The sequence below is a fragment of the Loxodonta africana genome, chromosome X (genome assembly GCF_030014295.1).
Source record: "Loxodonta africana isolate mLoxAfr1 chromosome X, mLoxAfr1.hap2, whole genome shotgun sequence".
Classification (NCBI taxonomy): Eukaryota; Metazoa; Chordata; class Mammalia; order Proboscidea; family Elephantidae; genus Loxodonta; species Loxodonta africana.
The window spans coordinates 9166845-9185218 of NC_087369.1; the positions used below are offsets into that span (position 1 = coordinate 9166845).

Below are 18374 nucleotides of genomic sequence, written 5' to 3' on the forward strand. Positions count from 1 at the left end.
AGAATGTGCAAAACTCGCTGAATTAGGTAGACTCTATAGCACCTCATGGAAACCCTGGTGGCATAGTGGTTAAGTGCTACGGGTGCTGCCTAAAAGGTTGGCGGTTCAAATCCACAAGGCGCTCTTTGGAAACTCTATGGGGCAGTTCTACTCCATCCTATAGGGCTGCTATGAGTCGGAATCGACTCGACGGCAGTGGGCTATAGTACCTCGTGGTTCAACACCATCAACACCAAGAACACCAATCCCCACTGATTGCTGTGATCTTCTGTTGAGAACGAGTATTTGCCTAAAGCATTGAACACCAGTTTGAAAACGTTAGTTCACAATGCCCTATTTCTCTTCCCATTTCCTAGGTTTGAACAGACAAGCAACTGGAAAAAGTACAAATACAAAAATGTAAGTAAGATTTGATGCACAGTAGTAACATGGCTGAATTTCAACTCTTTCTGCATTTTGATCTGAGTTCGTGTTACGTCTTGTTTGGGAAAATTTTAAACAAGGCATCAAACGTTTAGTTAGGAAGATGGAGTTGGATAATTTAAAAATAGTATATTCATATCTAATCAAAAAGTCACTGATTTAAAAAAAAATTATTTTTAAGAGAATGCGTCCACCACACCTACTGTGTTCTCCATTTTGATTTGCTGAGGGGTTACATCTGCACCCTGGCCTCCAGTTTACCATAAATTGGTTGCGCTTGATTGTTACGCTGGCTTTGTGACAAGGGTGAAGGGTTAACTATCTACATTCTGAAACAGGTAATTGAGTCTGAGGAAGATTAAGTAAGTTGCCTGGAGCTATGATCTGATCTCAGGTTTCTCTCTGAATTCTCTGCTCTTCCCACAGACGAGTTTGGAGAAGCTACGTAGAAAGATAGAAAAAAGAGGTGGCGCTGATAGATCTGCAGGTCCCTTGGGCATCTTTATTGTCCTCAGCTTTCCTAGTTGACCTCGTAATTCTCTAAGTCTGTCTTTGGCTGACTCCTGTTCTGCCACCAAGTGAATGCTTTTCAAGTTTGCTTCTTAATCTTTTTTCCTCAGTCCACACCAGGGCCGACCAGTTGCCGCGGAGTCCATTCTGCTTCATGGCGACACGTGTGCGCAGAGTAGAACTGCTCCAAAGCGTACTCAAGGCCATGACTTTCAGAAGCACATTGCTAGGCCTTTCTTCTGAGGTGCCTCTGGGTGGACTCAAACCTCCAACCTTTCAGTTAGTAGCCAAGCAATTAACTATCTGTGCTACCCTGGGACTCCCCTCAGTCCATAAGGGGAACTGCATTTGCAGCTCATTCTCAAATCTACCCCAAGCCCTGTCTGGGCTGAAATCTTCTTTTCCACTTCTCTGCTGAATTTTTCCACACAAGTCCCATCTCAAATTCCTCTCCCCAAAACATGGCACTTCTCTGTGCCATGTTATATACCTAAAGTGATAATTCAGTTTTTTCCAGACACCTAAGGAGTCTTAGAGCTTTTAACTTTTTCTTGCACCTACCAACATCTAATTCTTTTACTACATACAGTATTTTCAGGAATGCTGTAAACATTGTCTCTATGGCAACCACCCTACCCTAGGCCTCATCATCTCTTGTCTGAAACTGCCCAGGAGCCAGCCTTCCAACCCATCTTCAGGAATGACATCTCTTTCTCTAATTCTTTCTTCACAGTATTTTGTGCTTATTTTCCCAAAGTAGACACTAGACTCTTACCTTCTCTAACTCTCCAATAGCATCCCATTTTCTATAGAGCCAGGAGTCCTTGGGCAGTGCACAGGGTTAACTCATTCAGCTGCTAACTGAAAGGCTGGAAGTTCAAGTCCACCCAGAGGCACCTTGGAAGAAAGGCCTGGTAAACTACTTTAAAAAAAAATCAGTCACTGAAAACCCTATGGAGCACAGTTCTACTGTGACACACATGGGGACTCCATGAGTCGGGGTCATCTTGACGACAACTGGTTTTCTCTATAGAGCCAAGGGAAACTTCCCTGCATTTCATTCGAGGCATCTATCTTCAAGATCTGCCCCCATTTTTCTTTTAGTTTATCTCCTGGCACATCTCACATTTTTGTCTTACAAACACTCTTTAACCCTGGCTTTCGTAGAAACACACACCACCAAGTACTTCTTCCGACCCTGACCCATCAATGCCGTTTTTCTCACCCTGAACTGTCTCTCTTTCCCTTTCCTGATGACAGCCTCTTGAATATGTCCAGACTCACACCAAATGCCGCTCCCCTGGGACGGGTTCCTAACACTCCCAGTTGGAAATAAAGACTGCATTCACCTGCCACTCTTCAGCGCACCCTATAACTGTCCAGGCGCGACAGTGGGCTCATTTCAGGAAGGCTGTCTTCCCTACCGAGGTCAAGAAGCAAGTCTCACTCATTCCCACACCTCAGAAGGCCCCAGCACAAAACATGCTGCAATGGCAAACGGTCAGTAAATGTTTGCTGAAGGAATAGGCTAGCCTGCTTTCTCATTCTTCACTCAAGAATACTTCTGGGGAATGGAGACGTTGGAACTTTTACACCAACTGCTGTGACAACGGAAAGACCTTCTCTGCTTAAGTCACTTCAGGAATACCTGGGAGGGAAAAGACTTTTTGCAAGTATTCACTGCTATCTTCTCAGTGGATAGATTCCCTCGAGGGGCTGCAATAAATTATACCAAAACCAAACTCACTGCTGTCAAGTCGATTCCGACTCATGGTGACCCCGTGTGCTGCAGAGTAGAACTGCTCCATGGGGTTTTCTTGAGGGTAGTCTTTATGGGAGCAGATCACCAGGCCTTTGTTCCACAGCGCCGCTAGGTGGATTTTTCCACACAAGTCCCCTCTCAAAAATTTCTCTCCCCAAAATATGGCCTTTCTCTTGAGCCGAGTGAGTAAACGGTTTGTAGTGTCCAAAGACTCCTGGCTCTGTAGAAAATGGGATGCAATTGGAGCGTTAGAGAAGGTGAGAGTCTAGTGTCTACTTCGGGAAAATAAGCACAAAATACTGTGAAGAAGGAATTAGAGAAAGAGATTGTCATTCAGGGAGATGGGTTGGAAGGCTCCTGGGAAGCTTCAGACAAGAGATGATGAGGCCTAGGGTAGGGAGGTTGCCATGGAGACAGTGTTTACGGCATCCCTGAAAATACCATATGCTGCAAAAGTAGATGTTGGTAGATGTGAAAAAAAGTCCAAGGCTCCAAGGCTCCTCACCTAGCCTAGCCTAGTGCCGTCGAGTCAATTCCGACTCATAGCGACCTTATAGGACAGAGCAGAACTGCCCCACAGAGTTTCCAAGGAGCGCCTGGTGGGTTCGAACTGACAACCCTTTGGTTAGCAGCCACAGCACTTAACCACTACGCCACCCACTGCTCCTTAAAAAAAACTGAATCATCATTTAGGTATATACCACAAGAGAAGGGGCATATTTTAGGGAGGGGAATTTGAGATGGGACTTGTGTGGAAAAACTCAGCAAACAGGTGGACAAGGAGGTTTTAGTCCCAGATGGAGATTGGACGTCGACTTGAGAATGAGATGCTCAGCAAATGATCCCACACGTGGAAATAAACGCAATCCTTCAGGTTAGCAGTTGGGGGCACGCTGTTGGAACCACCAGGCTGCCAAAAGCCATACAGATCTCTTTCCATCTTGTTTACTTTACGTTGCACCCAAATAGTCCTTTTGAAAACAGCAAAATCCAAATAATAAAAGAAGAAATATACACTTTTATAAGATAGAACAGTTTTTTTGTATTGACAATAGAAAATTTCCTTTTTTTTTTTAAGGCCAATTTCTTGTCTGATGGAATTTGCAAAGTTAAGTCTTGATCATTTTAATCTACAAGTAGCATTCCGTCCCCCACCCCCCCGCCCCAGAAAAATGCTACCAAAATTTGGTGGTGGTTGTTCATTGCCTCGGAGTCAGCTCCAACTCATGGCATTCCCATGTGTGCAGAGTAGAACTGCTCCATAGGGTTTTCAAGGCTGTGACCTTTCAGGAGCTGATCACCAGGCCCGTCTTCAGAGGTGCCCCTCGGGGCGGGGGCGTTGAACTGCCTTTAGCTAGTAGTCAAGTGCTTAACCATCTGCATCACCTGGGGACTCCCAAATTTGTCTGGAGGGATGAAAAGCCAGTCTCGACAAGATGATTATATCTCGTATTCAAGACGGCAGGTGGGTGCTAGAGAAACAGTTTTATGGAGGGGGATGTGCGGATATTGGAAAAGAGGGTGGCCTTTGAGAACATTCCAACATTCATTTCATCTCGTTGCACATGGCCAAGAGAAGCTGACCTGTGAGTTCTGTAAACTCAGAGAGCAGCTTCTGAGTCTTCTGGGCCACCTTTCTCCTGGGCTCCTCAATGTACATCAACACTGGCCAGTGAAGTAAACTGTACTCATCAGAAGCAGACCCGACTATCTGAATCCCCGCGCTAAAAGGCTTTAATCTTGAATATCATTCAACTACCAGCACCCTTAATTGAACATAATGAGCATCGGGGTGATGTCAGTTCAAATTTCTTCATTTAGAAGTCTCTTTAATTACGATGTACCGTAATCCTGCCATTTGCAAGTTAAGAAATGGTCCATCTGCTTTGCATTAGGGTCAGTTGGCTTCCCTTGATTGGGAGTAATTCCCGGGCTCGGCTGTAATTGTGCGCAGATGGGCTCAGCCCCCCAGCTCTCCGGCCCCCACCGCCCCAGCTCGCGGTCCTTCCAGCTGACCAGTGACCCAATCGCATAACCAGATGTGCGGACTAGGTCTCTCCTCATCGTAGTATGTAAATGATCAGAATTGTTCTTTTTTAAAATTATTTTTGAACAAATTAGTCTTCTGAAATCTAAACTGGTCTGTGGAAAAATTCAAAACTGCTATGGTGTGGGTACCCCACAGAATGTGACAATATCAGTGCATTTTTTTTTTTTTCCTTTGCAGTTTAACAAAACAAGCCTTCTGGTGAAATCAAAGCAATCACCAGGCAATGCCGTAAAAACTGTAGACAATAAATTCACAGGAAAATCAATGACGACAGACAGTCGGCAGTTGCGTGTGCATCTTCTGGCCTGATGATCCCTGTAAAAACGTTTCGGCCGTGAGTCTGACAGTTCAGGAGTTGTGCTGTTCCACGATGAAATAATTAATCTCTACTTAATGTCTCTCATAAAGGCAGTCAGTTCTTGAGGAACTTGTATTTGCATAAAGTGAAGACATTGAACCACTGTATTTGAAACGTTAAACATTCATTTGTGAGAAATTGTGTTAGTCCCTCTACAAAGCACTGGAGTTTCAATAGTTCATATACTGAGATACCGGTGGAAAAATTAAATCAACTCCATCATCAGAACTTTTGGAAAAGAAACACATCAGTAACGTGGTTAAATTCTTGGTTTGTCCATGGTAAAAGGGAAAATACAGACAAATGAAAGCCACAAATTAGTCTGAATCTTTACCTTTGGGGAAAAAGAATTAACTTTTCTTTTTCCCTACTCAAATCGTCTGCCACCACTGGGAGTTAGGAGAAACAGGGTGTTTGGTCAGTAAAGTCTTCTGAGGGAAGATGGTATAACCAAGCTGTGAAATGAACTTCAAGTAGGGTAGGAAGAGAATCAAAGGGAAAATATGGAATCATGAATGGCTTTTTAAGCATCTCACAACTATATTAATGTTTGCATTTACTAGAATTAGCAACCAAAACCACCTTAGATACCACCTGCAACCTCAGTTTCAGCATCTGTGAACTGGGAGCAAGGGCTACTTAATCCCAACAGACTTTGGACTTCACTCTTCCTTAGGACTGTCATTGTTAGCTACCCTCAAGTGGGCCCTTGACCCATGGTGACCCCATGGACAATGGGATCGGACCATTGTGATCCAGAGGATTTTCACCAGCTGCTTTTTGGAACTAGATTGCCAGGCCTTTCTTCCTAGTCTGTGTCAGTCTGGAAGCTCCACTGAAACCTGTTCAGCATGACAGCCTCCGCTGACAGACGGGTGGTGGCTGTATATGAGGTACACTGGCCGGGAATCAAACCCGGGTCTCCAGTATGGAACGTGAGAATTCTCCCACTGAACCATCAACATCCCTGTTCATAAGTACTGACCCACTGACCCACTGCCATCCATTCCAACTCACAGAGACCCTATAGGACGAGAATTGCCCCATAGGGTTTCCAAGGAGCACCCGGTAGATTCAAACTGCCAACCTTTTGGTTAGCAGCGGTAGCACTTAACCACTATGCCACCAGGGCTTCTCATAAGGACTAGGATTACACAAATCTGGCAGACATGAAAAGAAAAAGGCAAGTTTATTTTTCACCAGTTTGTTCTGGGGAACATGGGGGTAATTTGGAGGTGAGAACAACGGCAGCTGGTACCCCAAGGTTTGCCAAGATTGATTTTCAAGTTGTCTGGGCATATGTTTTGCTTCTCATAAATCCAACTGCTGGGTCAGAAAGGATTGCCTTCCCAGAGAGCTTTGGGCCACCGGCGCCCTCTCCTCTCTCAAGAGTAGGTAAACAGCTTGACTCCTGGTTAGAAACACCAGTGGCCACATTTGAGTGCCTAATTACCTAGGGTTTCCATTGAAAGGCGGCAAGAAGCTCTATTTGCCCTCCTCTTTTTTACACTTGGGGCCTCCAGGTGGTGCAAATGGTTAACATGTTCGGCTGCTGACGGAAAAGCTGGAGGTTGGAGTCCAGCTAGAGGTGCCTCAGAAGAAAGGCCTGGTTATCTACTTCTGAAAAATCAGCCACTGAAAACCCTAGGAAGCACAGGTCTCCCCTGACGCACGTGGGTTGCCACGAGTTGAAGCTGCCTAGATGGCAACTAGTTTAAGTGGTTCGTTACACATGCTAACTTGTTTACTGGCATTCTCAAACGTTCCCGAACACCGGGCCCAGTCTCCTTGATGGGCTACTGAGAAAGCAAGGGGGAGAAATGCCTACGTGGATAGAGAGAGAGAGCCCTAGGGGTACAGTTATTAAGAACTAGGGCTGCTTTCCAAAAGGCTGGCAGTTCGAATCTACCAGCTGCTCCTTGGAAACCCTATGGGGCAGTTCTACTTGGTCCTATAGGGTTGTTATGACTCAGAATCGATTCTATGGCAACGAATACACACACACACACACACACACACACGCACACACATTTTAAACAGTATAATATTATATATGTTCATTATCCAAAAGTCATGGCCAGGTCAACAAGTTAAGAGCTACTCTGAAGTAGAAGAGTGACTTCAGCACTTAAAAAACTAAATTCTACCCTATTTGGCTGAGCGTAGGGTTAAATTGTCAGTGTCTTTTCATAATTAACCATTAATGCTATCTCCTCCTAAAATATTTCCCATATTCTCGGTGAGCCAACCCCATTTGAAATTCATACTGACTCTATAATGCTTTTATATAAATAGCATATTTCAACTTATGTTACCCCTTTAAAGGTTCCTTCTTTTAAAAACACAGCATGTTTTACAAGTGGCTTCCAACGATAGTTCTAAACACATCCCATTTCATGGTGAATGCCGATAGTAAAACAGAGCGCAGTTCACAGTAACACAAGGTCTCCTAATAACAGCCTTTTAAAAAAGACTTAAAAGGTTTTAGATTTTGCAAAACTGACTGAATATCGTTTATAGTAACAGGCGTGAAAACAATAACACTTTAAATCCATTATAGAAAAGTCACTGGGTAAAAAGGGGAAAACAGCAATTATTTTGAATTTGAGACATAATACTTAACGCTAGGTTTCTCAGAATCCTAAGGAAAAAAAAAAAAAAAAAAAACCAGATGACTTGCATAGACTTCAGATGATGGTGTTTCCAAAGGAGAGCTAGAGAAAAATGGGGCAGCTACATGGCTTTCAAGGAGCCCCGGTGGCGCCGTGGTTAAGCCCTCAGCTGCTAACTGAAAAGTCGGCAGCTTGAGCCCACCAGCCTCTCTGTGGGAGAAAGATGTGGCAGTCAGCTTTTGTCAAGATGACAGCCTTGGAAACCCTATGGGGCAGTTCTCTTCTGTCCTACAGGGTGGTTATGAGTTGGAATTGACTCGATGGCAGTGGGTTTGGTTTTTACTTTGCTTTCGAGAGATCTGACCTGGGATGAAGGCAAGGATGAACTTCTGAAAATAGTCAGCCAGCACGTAATTCAAACCTAGTATGGCTGGTGAGTCTTCTTTTACCACATGTAATAAAAAAATCAGTATATCACGGCACTGAGTATATCACTAGTTAGTAATATACATCTGGGGCCTGTGTGTGTGTATGTGTGTGTGTGTGTGTGTGTAAGAGAGAGAGAGAAGGAGAAAATTCTATTAACACCTCTATTTTTAATGAAGAATGACCGCTAGTGCTTGATTGTGTTTTACAATTGAAATTAAACAAAAAATGTAACAAAACATTATGCCAAACCAAAAAACCCATTGCCGTCAAGTCAATTCCGACTCATAGTGACCCCATAGGACAGAGTATAACTGCCCCATAGAGTTTCCAAGGAGCGCCTGGTGGATTTGAACTGCTGACCTTTTGGTTAGCAGCCGTAGTAATTAACCACTATGCCACCAAGGTTTCCCAAATGTTATGCATCTTAGCATAATTTGATAGCATCCAAAACCACACACAACTCAACAAAACTGGTTTGGCATAAAAGAGCTTAATCAGATTTACAGAAAAAGGCAAGTGACGTCTCGCATCAAAGAATTTTTAAACACTCTAGAAACTGCATTTGACCTCCAACTACTGCATCTCCTAAATTGTTGAATGCGATCCTCATCTTTTGGAGGAAGGCTCTTCCCCCACCTGTGAAGTCAAGATGTTGTTGTTGCTGTTAGCGGCCCTTCAGTTGATTTCACCTCACGGCGGCCCCACGCGTGTCCCAGTAGAACACCGCTCCGTAGGGTTTTCAAGGCTGGGATGGTTTGGAAGCAGATGGCCAGGCCTGTCTTCTGAGGCACCTCTCGGTGGGTTCCAACTGCCCATCTTTTGGTTAGTAGTTGAGCCCTTAACTGTTTGTACCACCCAGACACTGAACTCAACATCCTAATCAAAATATCCAAAGTCTATACATGACATTTAGGTTCTTAGAGTCTACCAGAAGGAAAACACAACACTGGTACATTTGGTAAGCATTTTAACGTGTGTCCCTGTCCTCTCCCCACCACCCACCCACCCCTACCGCCCCGCCGCTCTTTTCCAAGACCTTAAAGCCCGTTTACACCAGTGTACTCAGTGGTGTGCTTTAACGATTCATTCTTACTGGGGAAAAACAAAGTGCCTGAATGGTTGCTGTCCAATTAAAAGATGAACTCAAATGGACAATCCAGTTTTCTGTGTCTCGGTTTCAGTTATGGGATGTTAATATTTTAGATGCTTGTATGTGACACAAGATAAAATATTCTCCAGGCTCTGTATTTCCCGGGGATGTGTGCCCTCCCAGTGCCCAGAAGGACGCCTGTGTAGACGAAGTCCCTTGGAGCCCGCAGCGTGGCGCCTTACCTTTATACAGAGTTTTGGGCACCTGGCAGGTGTGCCCACACCCGTTGGAACAGCATTTCTTCACCCCGGAGCACTCGTTGTCCACTTCGCAGCTTTCCACGCAGGCGGCGGCGAAGCCACTGGCCCTCTCCGGGGCTGGGCAGTCTCCTTGCTTCACCGACAGGATGTACTTGAGGAACTCACAGCTGGTCAAGCATTCATAGTTCTTCTTGGGGAAGAGAGGCTGCAGGAGCAAAGAATACAAACTGTCTCCCATTAAAGACACAGATAGCTGACCTCCACGCATCTGCAAAGCAGCCCACTATGCGCCGACTGTCAAAGTCCCCCTGGGGTATGTCACAAAGTGAACGGATCTGTTCTCTCTTCCCTATAAAAGTAACTCTGATGCTCATCTCACCAAGGAACATGACCCGTGCTTACGCCTCTACATTGCATCAAACACCCAGGTACCATCTACACGCACACACAGTCATGGATGATTCCTTCTCTTTCAGCTCTAAGTCATCAAAGGACTGACCTCAAATATTCACAAAACACGTTGAGTACTTCTGGAGAGAGAAAGAGCAAAACTGGGCAGCTACATTGCTTTGGAGAGATCTCACTTGCTATGAAGGTATAATGGATTGACTAATCTCCCCTCTCCCCAACATAAAAAAAAAAAAAGTAAATCCTAACCCCCATACCTGTGGTAATTCCATATGGGAACAGGTTTTCTTTGTTATGTTAATGTGGCAAGATTAGTGTAGGGTGTGTCTTGAGTCAATCTCTTTTGTGACATAAAAGGAGCAGATTAAGCAAACAGAGATGGGGGAAGGTAGCTGCCAAGACACATGGAGATAACCAAGGAACCAAGAAACTGAAGCTGAGAAGACACAAGGATTTCCCCTCAGAGCCCACAGAGAGATAGGGGCTTCCTCTGGAGCCAGCACCCTGTATTCAGACTTCTATGCTCCTAAACTGTGAGAGAATAAATTTCTATTTGCTAAAGCCACCCACTTGTGGTATTTCTGTCACTAAATAACAGCACTAGGTAACTAAAACAGAAGATAAGGATGAACTTCTAAAAATAGCTGGCCAGCACGCAATTCAAAACAGGTATTACTGGTAGTCTTTCACTCATGTATATATTTTTTAATTTTAGTATTTAAAAATAATATAAATGTGGTGTGTGTGTGTGTGTGTGTGTGTGTGTATAGAAGAGAGGCGAATCTATTACTCCCTCTACTTTTAATGAACAATGACTGCTAAGAATCCTAGTGACTGATTCTGTTTTACTCTTGAAATAGGTGGGTGGGTGGGTGGATGCAGGGATGGAGGGATGGAGGGATGCACAGATAGATGGATAAACATAAATGGGTAATCTATATATGTTGTTGTTAGGTGCCGTCAAGTCGGTTCCGACTCATAGCAACCCTATGCACAACAGAACGAAACATTGCCCGGTCCTGTGCCATCCTTACAATCGTTGCTATGATTGAGCTCATAGTTGCAGCCACTGCATCAATCCACCTCGTCGAGGGTCTTCCTCTTTTCCGCTGACCCTGTACTCTGCGAAGCATGATGTCCTTCTCCAGGGACTGATCCCTCCTGACAACATATCCAAAGTATGCAAGACACAGTCTCGCCACCCTTGCTTCTAAGGAGCATTCTGGTTGTACTTCTTCTAAGACACATTTGTTCGTTCTTTTGGCAGTCCGTGGTATATTCAATATTCTTCGTCAACACCACAATTCAAAGGCATCAATTCTTCTTCAGCCTTCCTTATTCATTGTCCATCTTTCACATGCATATGATGCGATTGAAAACACCATGGCTTGGGTCAGGCACACCTTAGTCTTCAGGTGACGTCTTTGCTTTTCAAAACTTTAAAGAGGTCCTTTGCAGCAGATTTGTCCAATGCAATGCATCCTTTGATTTCTTGACTGCTGCTTCCATGGCTGTTGATTGTGGATCCAAGTAAAATGAAACCCTTGACAACTTCAATCTTTTCTCCATTTATCATGATGTTGCTCATTGGTGCAGTTGTGAGGATTTTTGTTTTCTTTATGTTGAGGTATAATCCATACTGAAGGCTGTGGCCTTTAATCTTCATTAGTAAGTGCTTCAAGTCCTCTTCACTTTCAGCAAGCAAGGTTGTATCATCTGCATAAAGCAGGTTGTTAATGAGTCTTCCTCCAATCCTGATGCCCCGTTCTCCTTCATATAGTCCAGCTTCTCCGATTATTTGCTCAGCATACAAATTAAATAAGTATGGTAAAAGAATACAACCCTGACACACACCTTTCCTGACTTTAAACCAATCAGTATCCCCTTGTTCTGTATGAACAACCACTTCTCGATCTATGTAAAGATTCCTCATCAGCACAATTAAGTGCTCTGGAATTCCCATTCTTCACAATGTTATCCATAATTTGTTATGATCCACACAGTCGAATGCCTTTGCATAGTCCATAAAACACAGGTAGACATCCTTCTGGTGTTCTCTGCTTTCAGCCCTTGTTCCATGTCCTCTCCTGAAACTGGCCTGAATTTCTGCAGTTCCCTGTCGATATACTGCTGCAGCTGCTTTTGAATGATCTTCAGCAAAATTTTGCTTGCGTGCGATATTAATGATATTGTTCTATAATTTCCACATTCGGTCAGATCACCTTTATTGGGAATAGGCATAAATACGGATCTCTTCCAGTCAGTTGGCCAGGAGGCTGTCTTCCATATTTCTTGGCACAGACGAGTGAGCACCTCCAGCGCTGCATCTGTTTGTTGAAACATCTCAATTGATATTCCATCAATTCCTGGAGCCTTGTTTTTCGCCAATGCCTTCAGAGCAGCTTGGACTTCTTCCTTCAGTACCATCGGTTCCTGATCATATGCCACCTCTTGAAATGGTTGAATATCGACTAATTCTTTTTGGTATAATGACTCCGTGTATTCCTTCCATCTTCTTTTGATGCTTCCTGCATCGTTTAATATTTTCCCCATGGAATCCTTCACTACTGCAACTCGGGGCTTGAATTTTTTCTTCAGTTCTTTCAGCTTGAGAAACACCGACCGTGTTCTTTCCTTTTGGTTTTCCATCTCCAGCTCTTTGCACATGTCATTATAATACTTTGTCTTCTCGAGACGCCCTTTGAAATCTTCTGTTCAGTTCTTTTACTTCATCAATTCTTTCTTTTGCTTTAGCTGCTCGACGTTCGAGAGCAAGTTTCAGAGTCTCCTCTGACATCCATCTTGGTCTTTTCTTTCTTTCCTGTCTTTTCAATGACCTCTTGCTTTCTTCATGGATGATGTCCTTGATGTCATTCCACAACTCGTCTGGTCTTCGGTCACTAGTGTTCAATGCGTCAAATCTGTTCTTCAGATGGTCTCTAAATTCAGGTGGGATATACTCAAGGTCATATATTGGCTCTCGTGGACTTGCTCTGATTTTCTTCAGTTTCAGCTTCAACTTGCATATGAGCAGTTGACGGTCTGTTCCACAGTCGGCCCCTGGCCTTGTTCTGACTGATGATATTGAGCTTTTCCATTGTCTCCTTCCACAGATGCGGTCAATTTGATTTCTGTGTTCTCCATCTGGCAAGGTCCATGTGTATAGTCATCGTTTATGTTGGTGAAAGAAAGTATTTGCAATGAAGAAGTCACTGGTCTTGCAAAATTCTATCATTCGATCTCTGGCATTGTTTCCACCACCAAGGCTAGATTTTCCAACTACTGATCCTCCTCCTTTGTTTCCAACTTTCACGTTAAAATCACCAGTAATTATCAATGCATCTTGATTGCATGTTCAATCAATTTCAGACTGCAGCAGCTGATAAAAACTTTCTATTTCTTCATCTTTGGCCCTAGTTGTTGGTGCATATATTTGAGTAATAGTCGTATAACTGGTCTTCCTTGTAGGCGTATGGATATTATCCTATCACTGACAGCATTGTACTTCAGGACAGATCTTGAAATGTTCTTTTTGACGATGAATGCAACACCATTCCTCTTTGAGTTGTCATTCCCAGCACAGTAGACTATATAATATGATTGTCTGATTCAAAATGGCCAGTACCAGTCCACTTCAGTTCACTAATGCCTAGGATATCGATGTTTATGCGTTCCATCTCCTTTTTACTATTTCCAGTTTTCCTAGATTCATACTTTGTACATTCCAGGTTCCGATTATTAATGGAAGTTTGCAGCTGTTTCTTCTCATTTGGAGTCGTGTCACATCAGCAAATGAAGGTCCCGAAAGCTTTACTCCATCCACATCGTTAAGGTTGGCTCTACTTAGAGGAGGCAGCTCTTCCCCAGTCATCTTTTTTTTGAGGGCCTTCCAACCCAGGGGGGCTCATCTTCCAGCACTATATCAGACAATGTTCCGCTGCTATTCATAAGGTTTTCGCTGGCTAATGCTTTTCAGAAGTAGACTGCCGGGTCCCTTCTTCCTAGTCTGTCTTAGTCTGGAAGCTCAGCTGAAACCTGTCCTCCATGGGTGACCCTGCTGGTATCTGAATACTGGTGGCATAGCTTCCAGCCTCACAGCAACACGCAAGCCCCCACAGTACGACAAACTGATGGACACGTGAGGGAATATATATATATGTATATGGAAACCCTGTGGCATAGTAGTTAAGTGCTATGGCGGCTAACCAAAAGGTTGGCAGTTCGAATCCACTAGGTGCTCCTTGGAAACCTTACGGGGCAGTGCTACTCTGTCCTATAGGGTCGCTATGAGTCAGAATCGACTCGACAGCAAGGGGTTTGGTTATATATATACATATGCAGATTACAGTGACTTGTTAGCACACCATGTATGTGTATTAGAACGACTTGTTAGCAAACAAAGGTGTATATAAAATTTCTTTGCTGACAAGCCCCCCTATTATTTCCTCCACATACTCAAAACACTAACCAAAACAGTTTAGCAGTACCCTGTGGGACTCTTGCCACCTCACAATGGTAATGCATTGATCGTTATTCTACCACAAAGTTTTCTAAGCCTCAGTTAATTGAATGTATTTTAATATGATCCAGACTTGAGTTACTGTGCAGAGTCTTTTATCAATACTAAATTGTCAGTGAATTATGCAGTAAAAGAATACGAATTTTCTTTGAAAATCAACATACCCATACGTTACCCGTGAAAGAGTCAGGTCCTGAATAGAATCTTGCTGATGGCATTTTGGTTAAACCCCTAATCGATCAAATATTAGTGACAGCAGGTAGTCCTTGACTAAGTAGAGGGATGTCTTATTGAAAAAGTATGAGTAATGTGAAAAATCACTGATCCATTGCATATTTTTCCTGTGGCTTCTAGAAGTACCCACCCAAGGAGGGGAAAGGAAATTCATTCTCTACGCTCTCACCCTCCTTGTGCCTTATAGAAGAGGCTAAGACACCCACACCTTCCCCAGCCCAGGCCCAGACGCAACCAAAGCCCAAATCCAACCAAAACCCTAATGTAGTTTTGTCTTAGGTAAGACAATAGCCAAGAGAGCCACTCTAGCCATAAGCTTCACCCTAAGCCTCCATTTGTTTGTGGAAGAAGGTGGTCAAGACATTGACACCAGCCCCAGATACAACCCCCAAGCCAACACTATTTCTAACCTTCCTTGCCTTAGGTGAGATGGTGACCAAGGCAGGTACCCTAAGACTAACCTTCACTCTAGCCCCCTTTGGCTAATAAAAAATGGTGGCCAAGACAGCTCCCCAGACCCTACTCTTGCCCCTCCAAATCTGCTCTCACCTGGAACCTTCTCTCCCAGTCAGGGAACATTTCCCAGCCTTCTTTTACCTAGGAGAGCTTATGTGACCAGTTCTTACCAGTGGGACAAAACCAGAAAAGTCTGCTGCCACTTGTGGGTCTAGGCTTTTGAGAATGGAGGTGGCATTTTCTCCTTTACTAGCTGGATGTGGGTGATGCCACAGCCCGAAGGGATGGCCAAGCCATGAGAAGAAAGAAATCAGATGCTGCATGACCACGTGGAGGAGAACAGCAGGGATGCCTGCCTTGAACTGTTCCATGAACAAAAAGTAAGCTTGCATGGCTTTGAACTCTCAGATATTTTGGGGTCTGTTTGCTCCAACAGCCCTATCTACCCTAGCTGATGCAAAGACCAGTGTCTAAACGTGGTTCCAATCAAGGCCTGTCGTGGCTTCCTTATGGTGCACATGGGGGATGAACAGGAGGGCACTTTCTGTTTATGACTCAAGACCAAATCCATTAGTGGTATAAAAAAACCAATGCGGTCGCACTGGGGACACAGACCCAGAAGAAGAATATAGACATCGAGACCAGCATGCTGCCTGCCTGGTGCTCCATGCTGATGACTGACTGTGCCTCATTACTGCCTGGTAACACCTGGGTAACACTGGTAACCTCTGGATAACACTTGGTAACACCTGGCTAACACCTGGTAACACCTGGGTAACACCAAATGGCATGCTGCCTGCTGTCACTCACTGATAACTGAATATGGCTTTCTATCACCTGGTAACACCTGGTAATGCCTGCTGGTGTGCTGCCAGCTGCTCCTTACTGATGACTACCTTTGGCTCTCTACCACCTGGTTACACCTGGGTGCCATGGTAGGAGCCAGTGTTGGTGCACAGTTAGGGCTATTAACCAGAGATTTTCACACAATGGTATGGGCATGTTAAGGGGTGGAGGGAGAAAGAAAAAGATAAAAACTCGCAGTTATCAAAGTCCCTAAGGAGGGAAAAAAAAGAAAGAAACGTCTGTACCCACTTTCCAAAAAGTGGATTAAACCCAAGTTCATTCAATAGACCCTATTACTTCTTATGCTAATAAAAATTGGAAATGTCATTGGGACACAAAACATGGTAACTTCAACAAGAAGAAATTCCAGTCATCCTGTTGGGATAACTAGTATATGGGTATAAATTGATCTCTAGTGCCTCTACTGGTTCTTTTGCCCAGACAATGTTGAGTTACAAATCTGTATAAGAGCTAGAAATTTTATCTACCATGAGAAGGATGTTTGCAGCATCAAACAATATTGTCATCTTATAGCTACAATCATCTATCTGATATTTACTTCTAAGTTCAAGGCACATCAAAGCATTAATACTTGATTAAGTACAAGGGAAATATTTTATCTCTTATTCTTAGATTCATTAACAAAAGAAGAAAACTAGCAACATTAACTACAATAAGTATGGTTCCAAGGTCTGACGTAGAATTCTTGATACCAACACTACCAGTATTAGGAGAAATGCAACCAGAATGTTCCTTAGAAGCAAGGATGGCTTACTTTGAATATGTCATCAGGAAAGACTGACTTCTAGAGAGGGACATCATGTTTGGCAAAGTAGAGGGCCAACGAAGGTGAGGGAAACCCTCCATGAGATGGATTGACGTAATAACCACAACGCGGACTCAGACATACCAACGATCGTGAAGATGGTGCAGGTCAGGCAACATTTCATTCTGTTATGCATGAGGTCGCCATGAGTTGGAGCCAACCCAGTGGCTACTAATGACGAACAATATTTAGCCATGTATGAAATTTAAAACTAGTATAAATGCCATGGAATAAAATTGCATCTCTACTTAACAACTTCACAAATAAAACTTAGAAGAAAGGCTGTAGTTCAAATACTGAATTACTACAAACTTCCAGTTGGTTAATTAAATTATATATACGAAACATACATATATATATGCATATATATATTTAAATCAACTCTACATATATGTGGTGTGTGTGTGTGTATATATATGTATTAACATTACTCATTGCCATCAAGTCCATTCCGACTCATAGTGACCCTATAGTGGAGCTACCCTACAGAGGTTCCAAGGTGGATTCAAGCTGCTGACCTTTTGGTTAGCAGCCGTAGCTCTTAACCACTACACCACCAGGGTTTCCATATATATGTGTATATATATATAAATATATGTAAACCAACCCACAGCCGTCAAGTCGATTCTGACTGATAGTGGCCCTGTAGGACAGAGTAGAGCTGCCCCATAGGGTTTCCAAGGCTGTGCTCTTTACAGAAGGAGACTGCCACATCTTTCTCCCTAGATACACACACACACACACACACACACAATACATATACACACAAACATATATATTTAAATCAATTCTACACACATATATATAAATTAAACTCTGCACGTACGTGTATACACCAGCACACACACACACACACACACACACACACACGCATTTAAAGCATCATCAATTCTCAAGGCTTTTCTCTCTCACTCCATTTCACAGTTCATTTTTCTGTTGGCTGCTATACGTGTTTTACTTTATTGGCTTTTAAAGTTCTAAATTTAGATCCAAACCTAAGTTAGCAATCAGAGAAAGATGCTAACAGACCCGTAGGAATTACATGGAGTTTACCATCTTTCTTCTTTCAACTAAGAGTATACGTTATTATGTTCATTGAAAGGAAACGCTTAGTTACCAGAACCAGTGGCCCCTGCCACATGTGTGGACTGAGAGCTTTTATTAAATCTGGCAAGTGTTTACTGTTTGCTAACTTGGAAACCACAGTGACTTTAGTCTGGACCGTGGTATAATCAAATCAACTCAGCCCAAAATTCTTCACATATGAAAACGGGATGACTGAAAAATCAGATAAAGTGTTGGCTTGCTACTGACAAGTTGTTATAATTAGTTATGTGCCAACTGCCACACCCTGGAACTGGACAGGAAGGCACAGAGAAGGCCTAGTTATGGCGATACTTGCTCACTAAGCTAACATGGCAGAATTTAAACGTAAGGAACAAAACAGTGGCCTTGGCAGACCTTAACCATTTGTTGCCAATGAGCACAAACGAAGAATGATCGAAAGTAGCTCAATAATTCTGATATTCCTGTTGATGTGAGAGTCCTTTTGTATGGATATTCTACATTTTTTTTCTTTGGTGAAGATTCA

At 43.4% G+C, this 18374-nt stretch overlaps 1 protein-coding gene across 1 annotated transcript in view; it reads right to left on the reverse strand.

The window, feature by feature from the left end:
- ANOS1 (anosmin 1) overlaps positions 1 to 18374 on the reverse strand; it is a 635904-nt gene that overhangs the window by 60379 nt on the left and 557151 nt on the right. The window contains exon 36 of the mRNA XM_064277948.1: positions 9477 to 9699. Within this exon, the coding sequence (XP_064134018.1) occupies positions 9477 to 9699 (223 nt within the window). The remainder of the gene's footprint in view (positions 1 to 9476; positions 9700 to 18374) is intronic.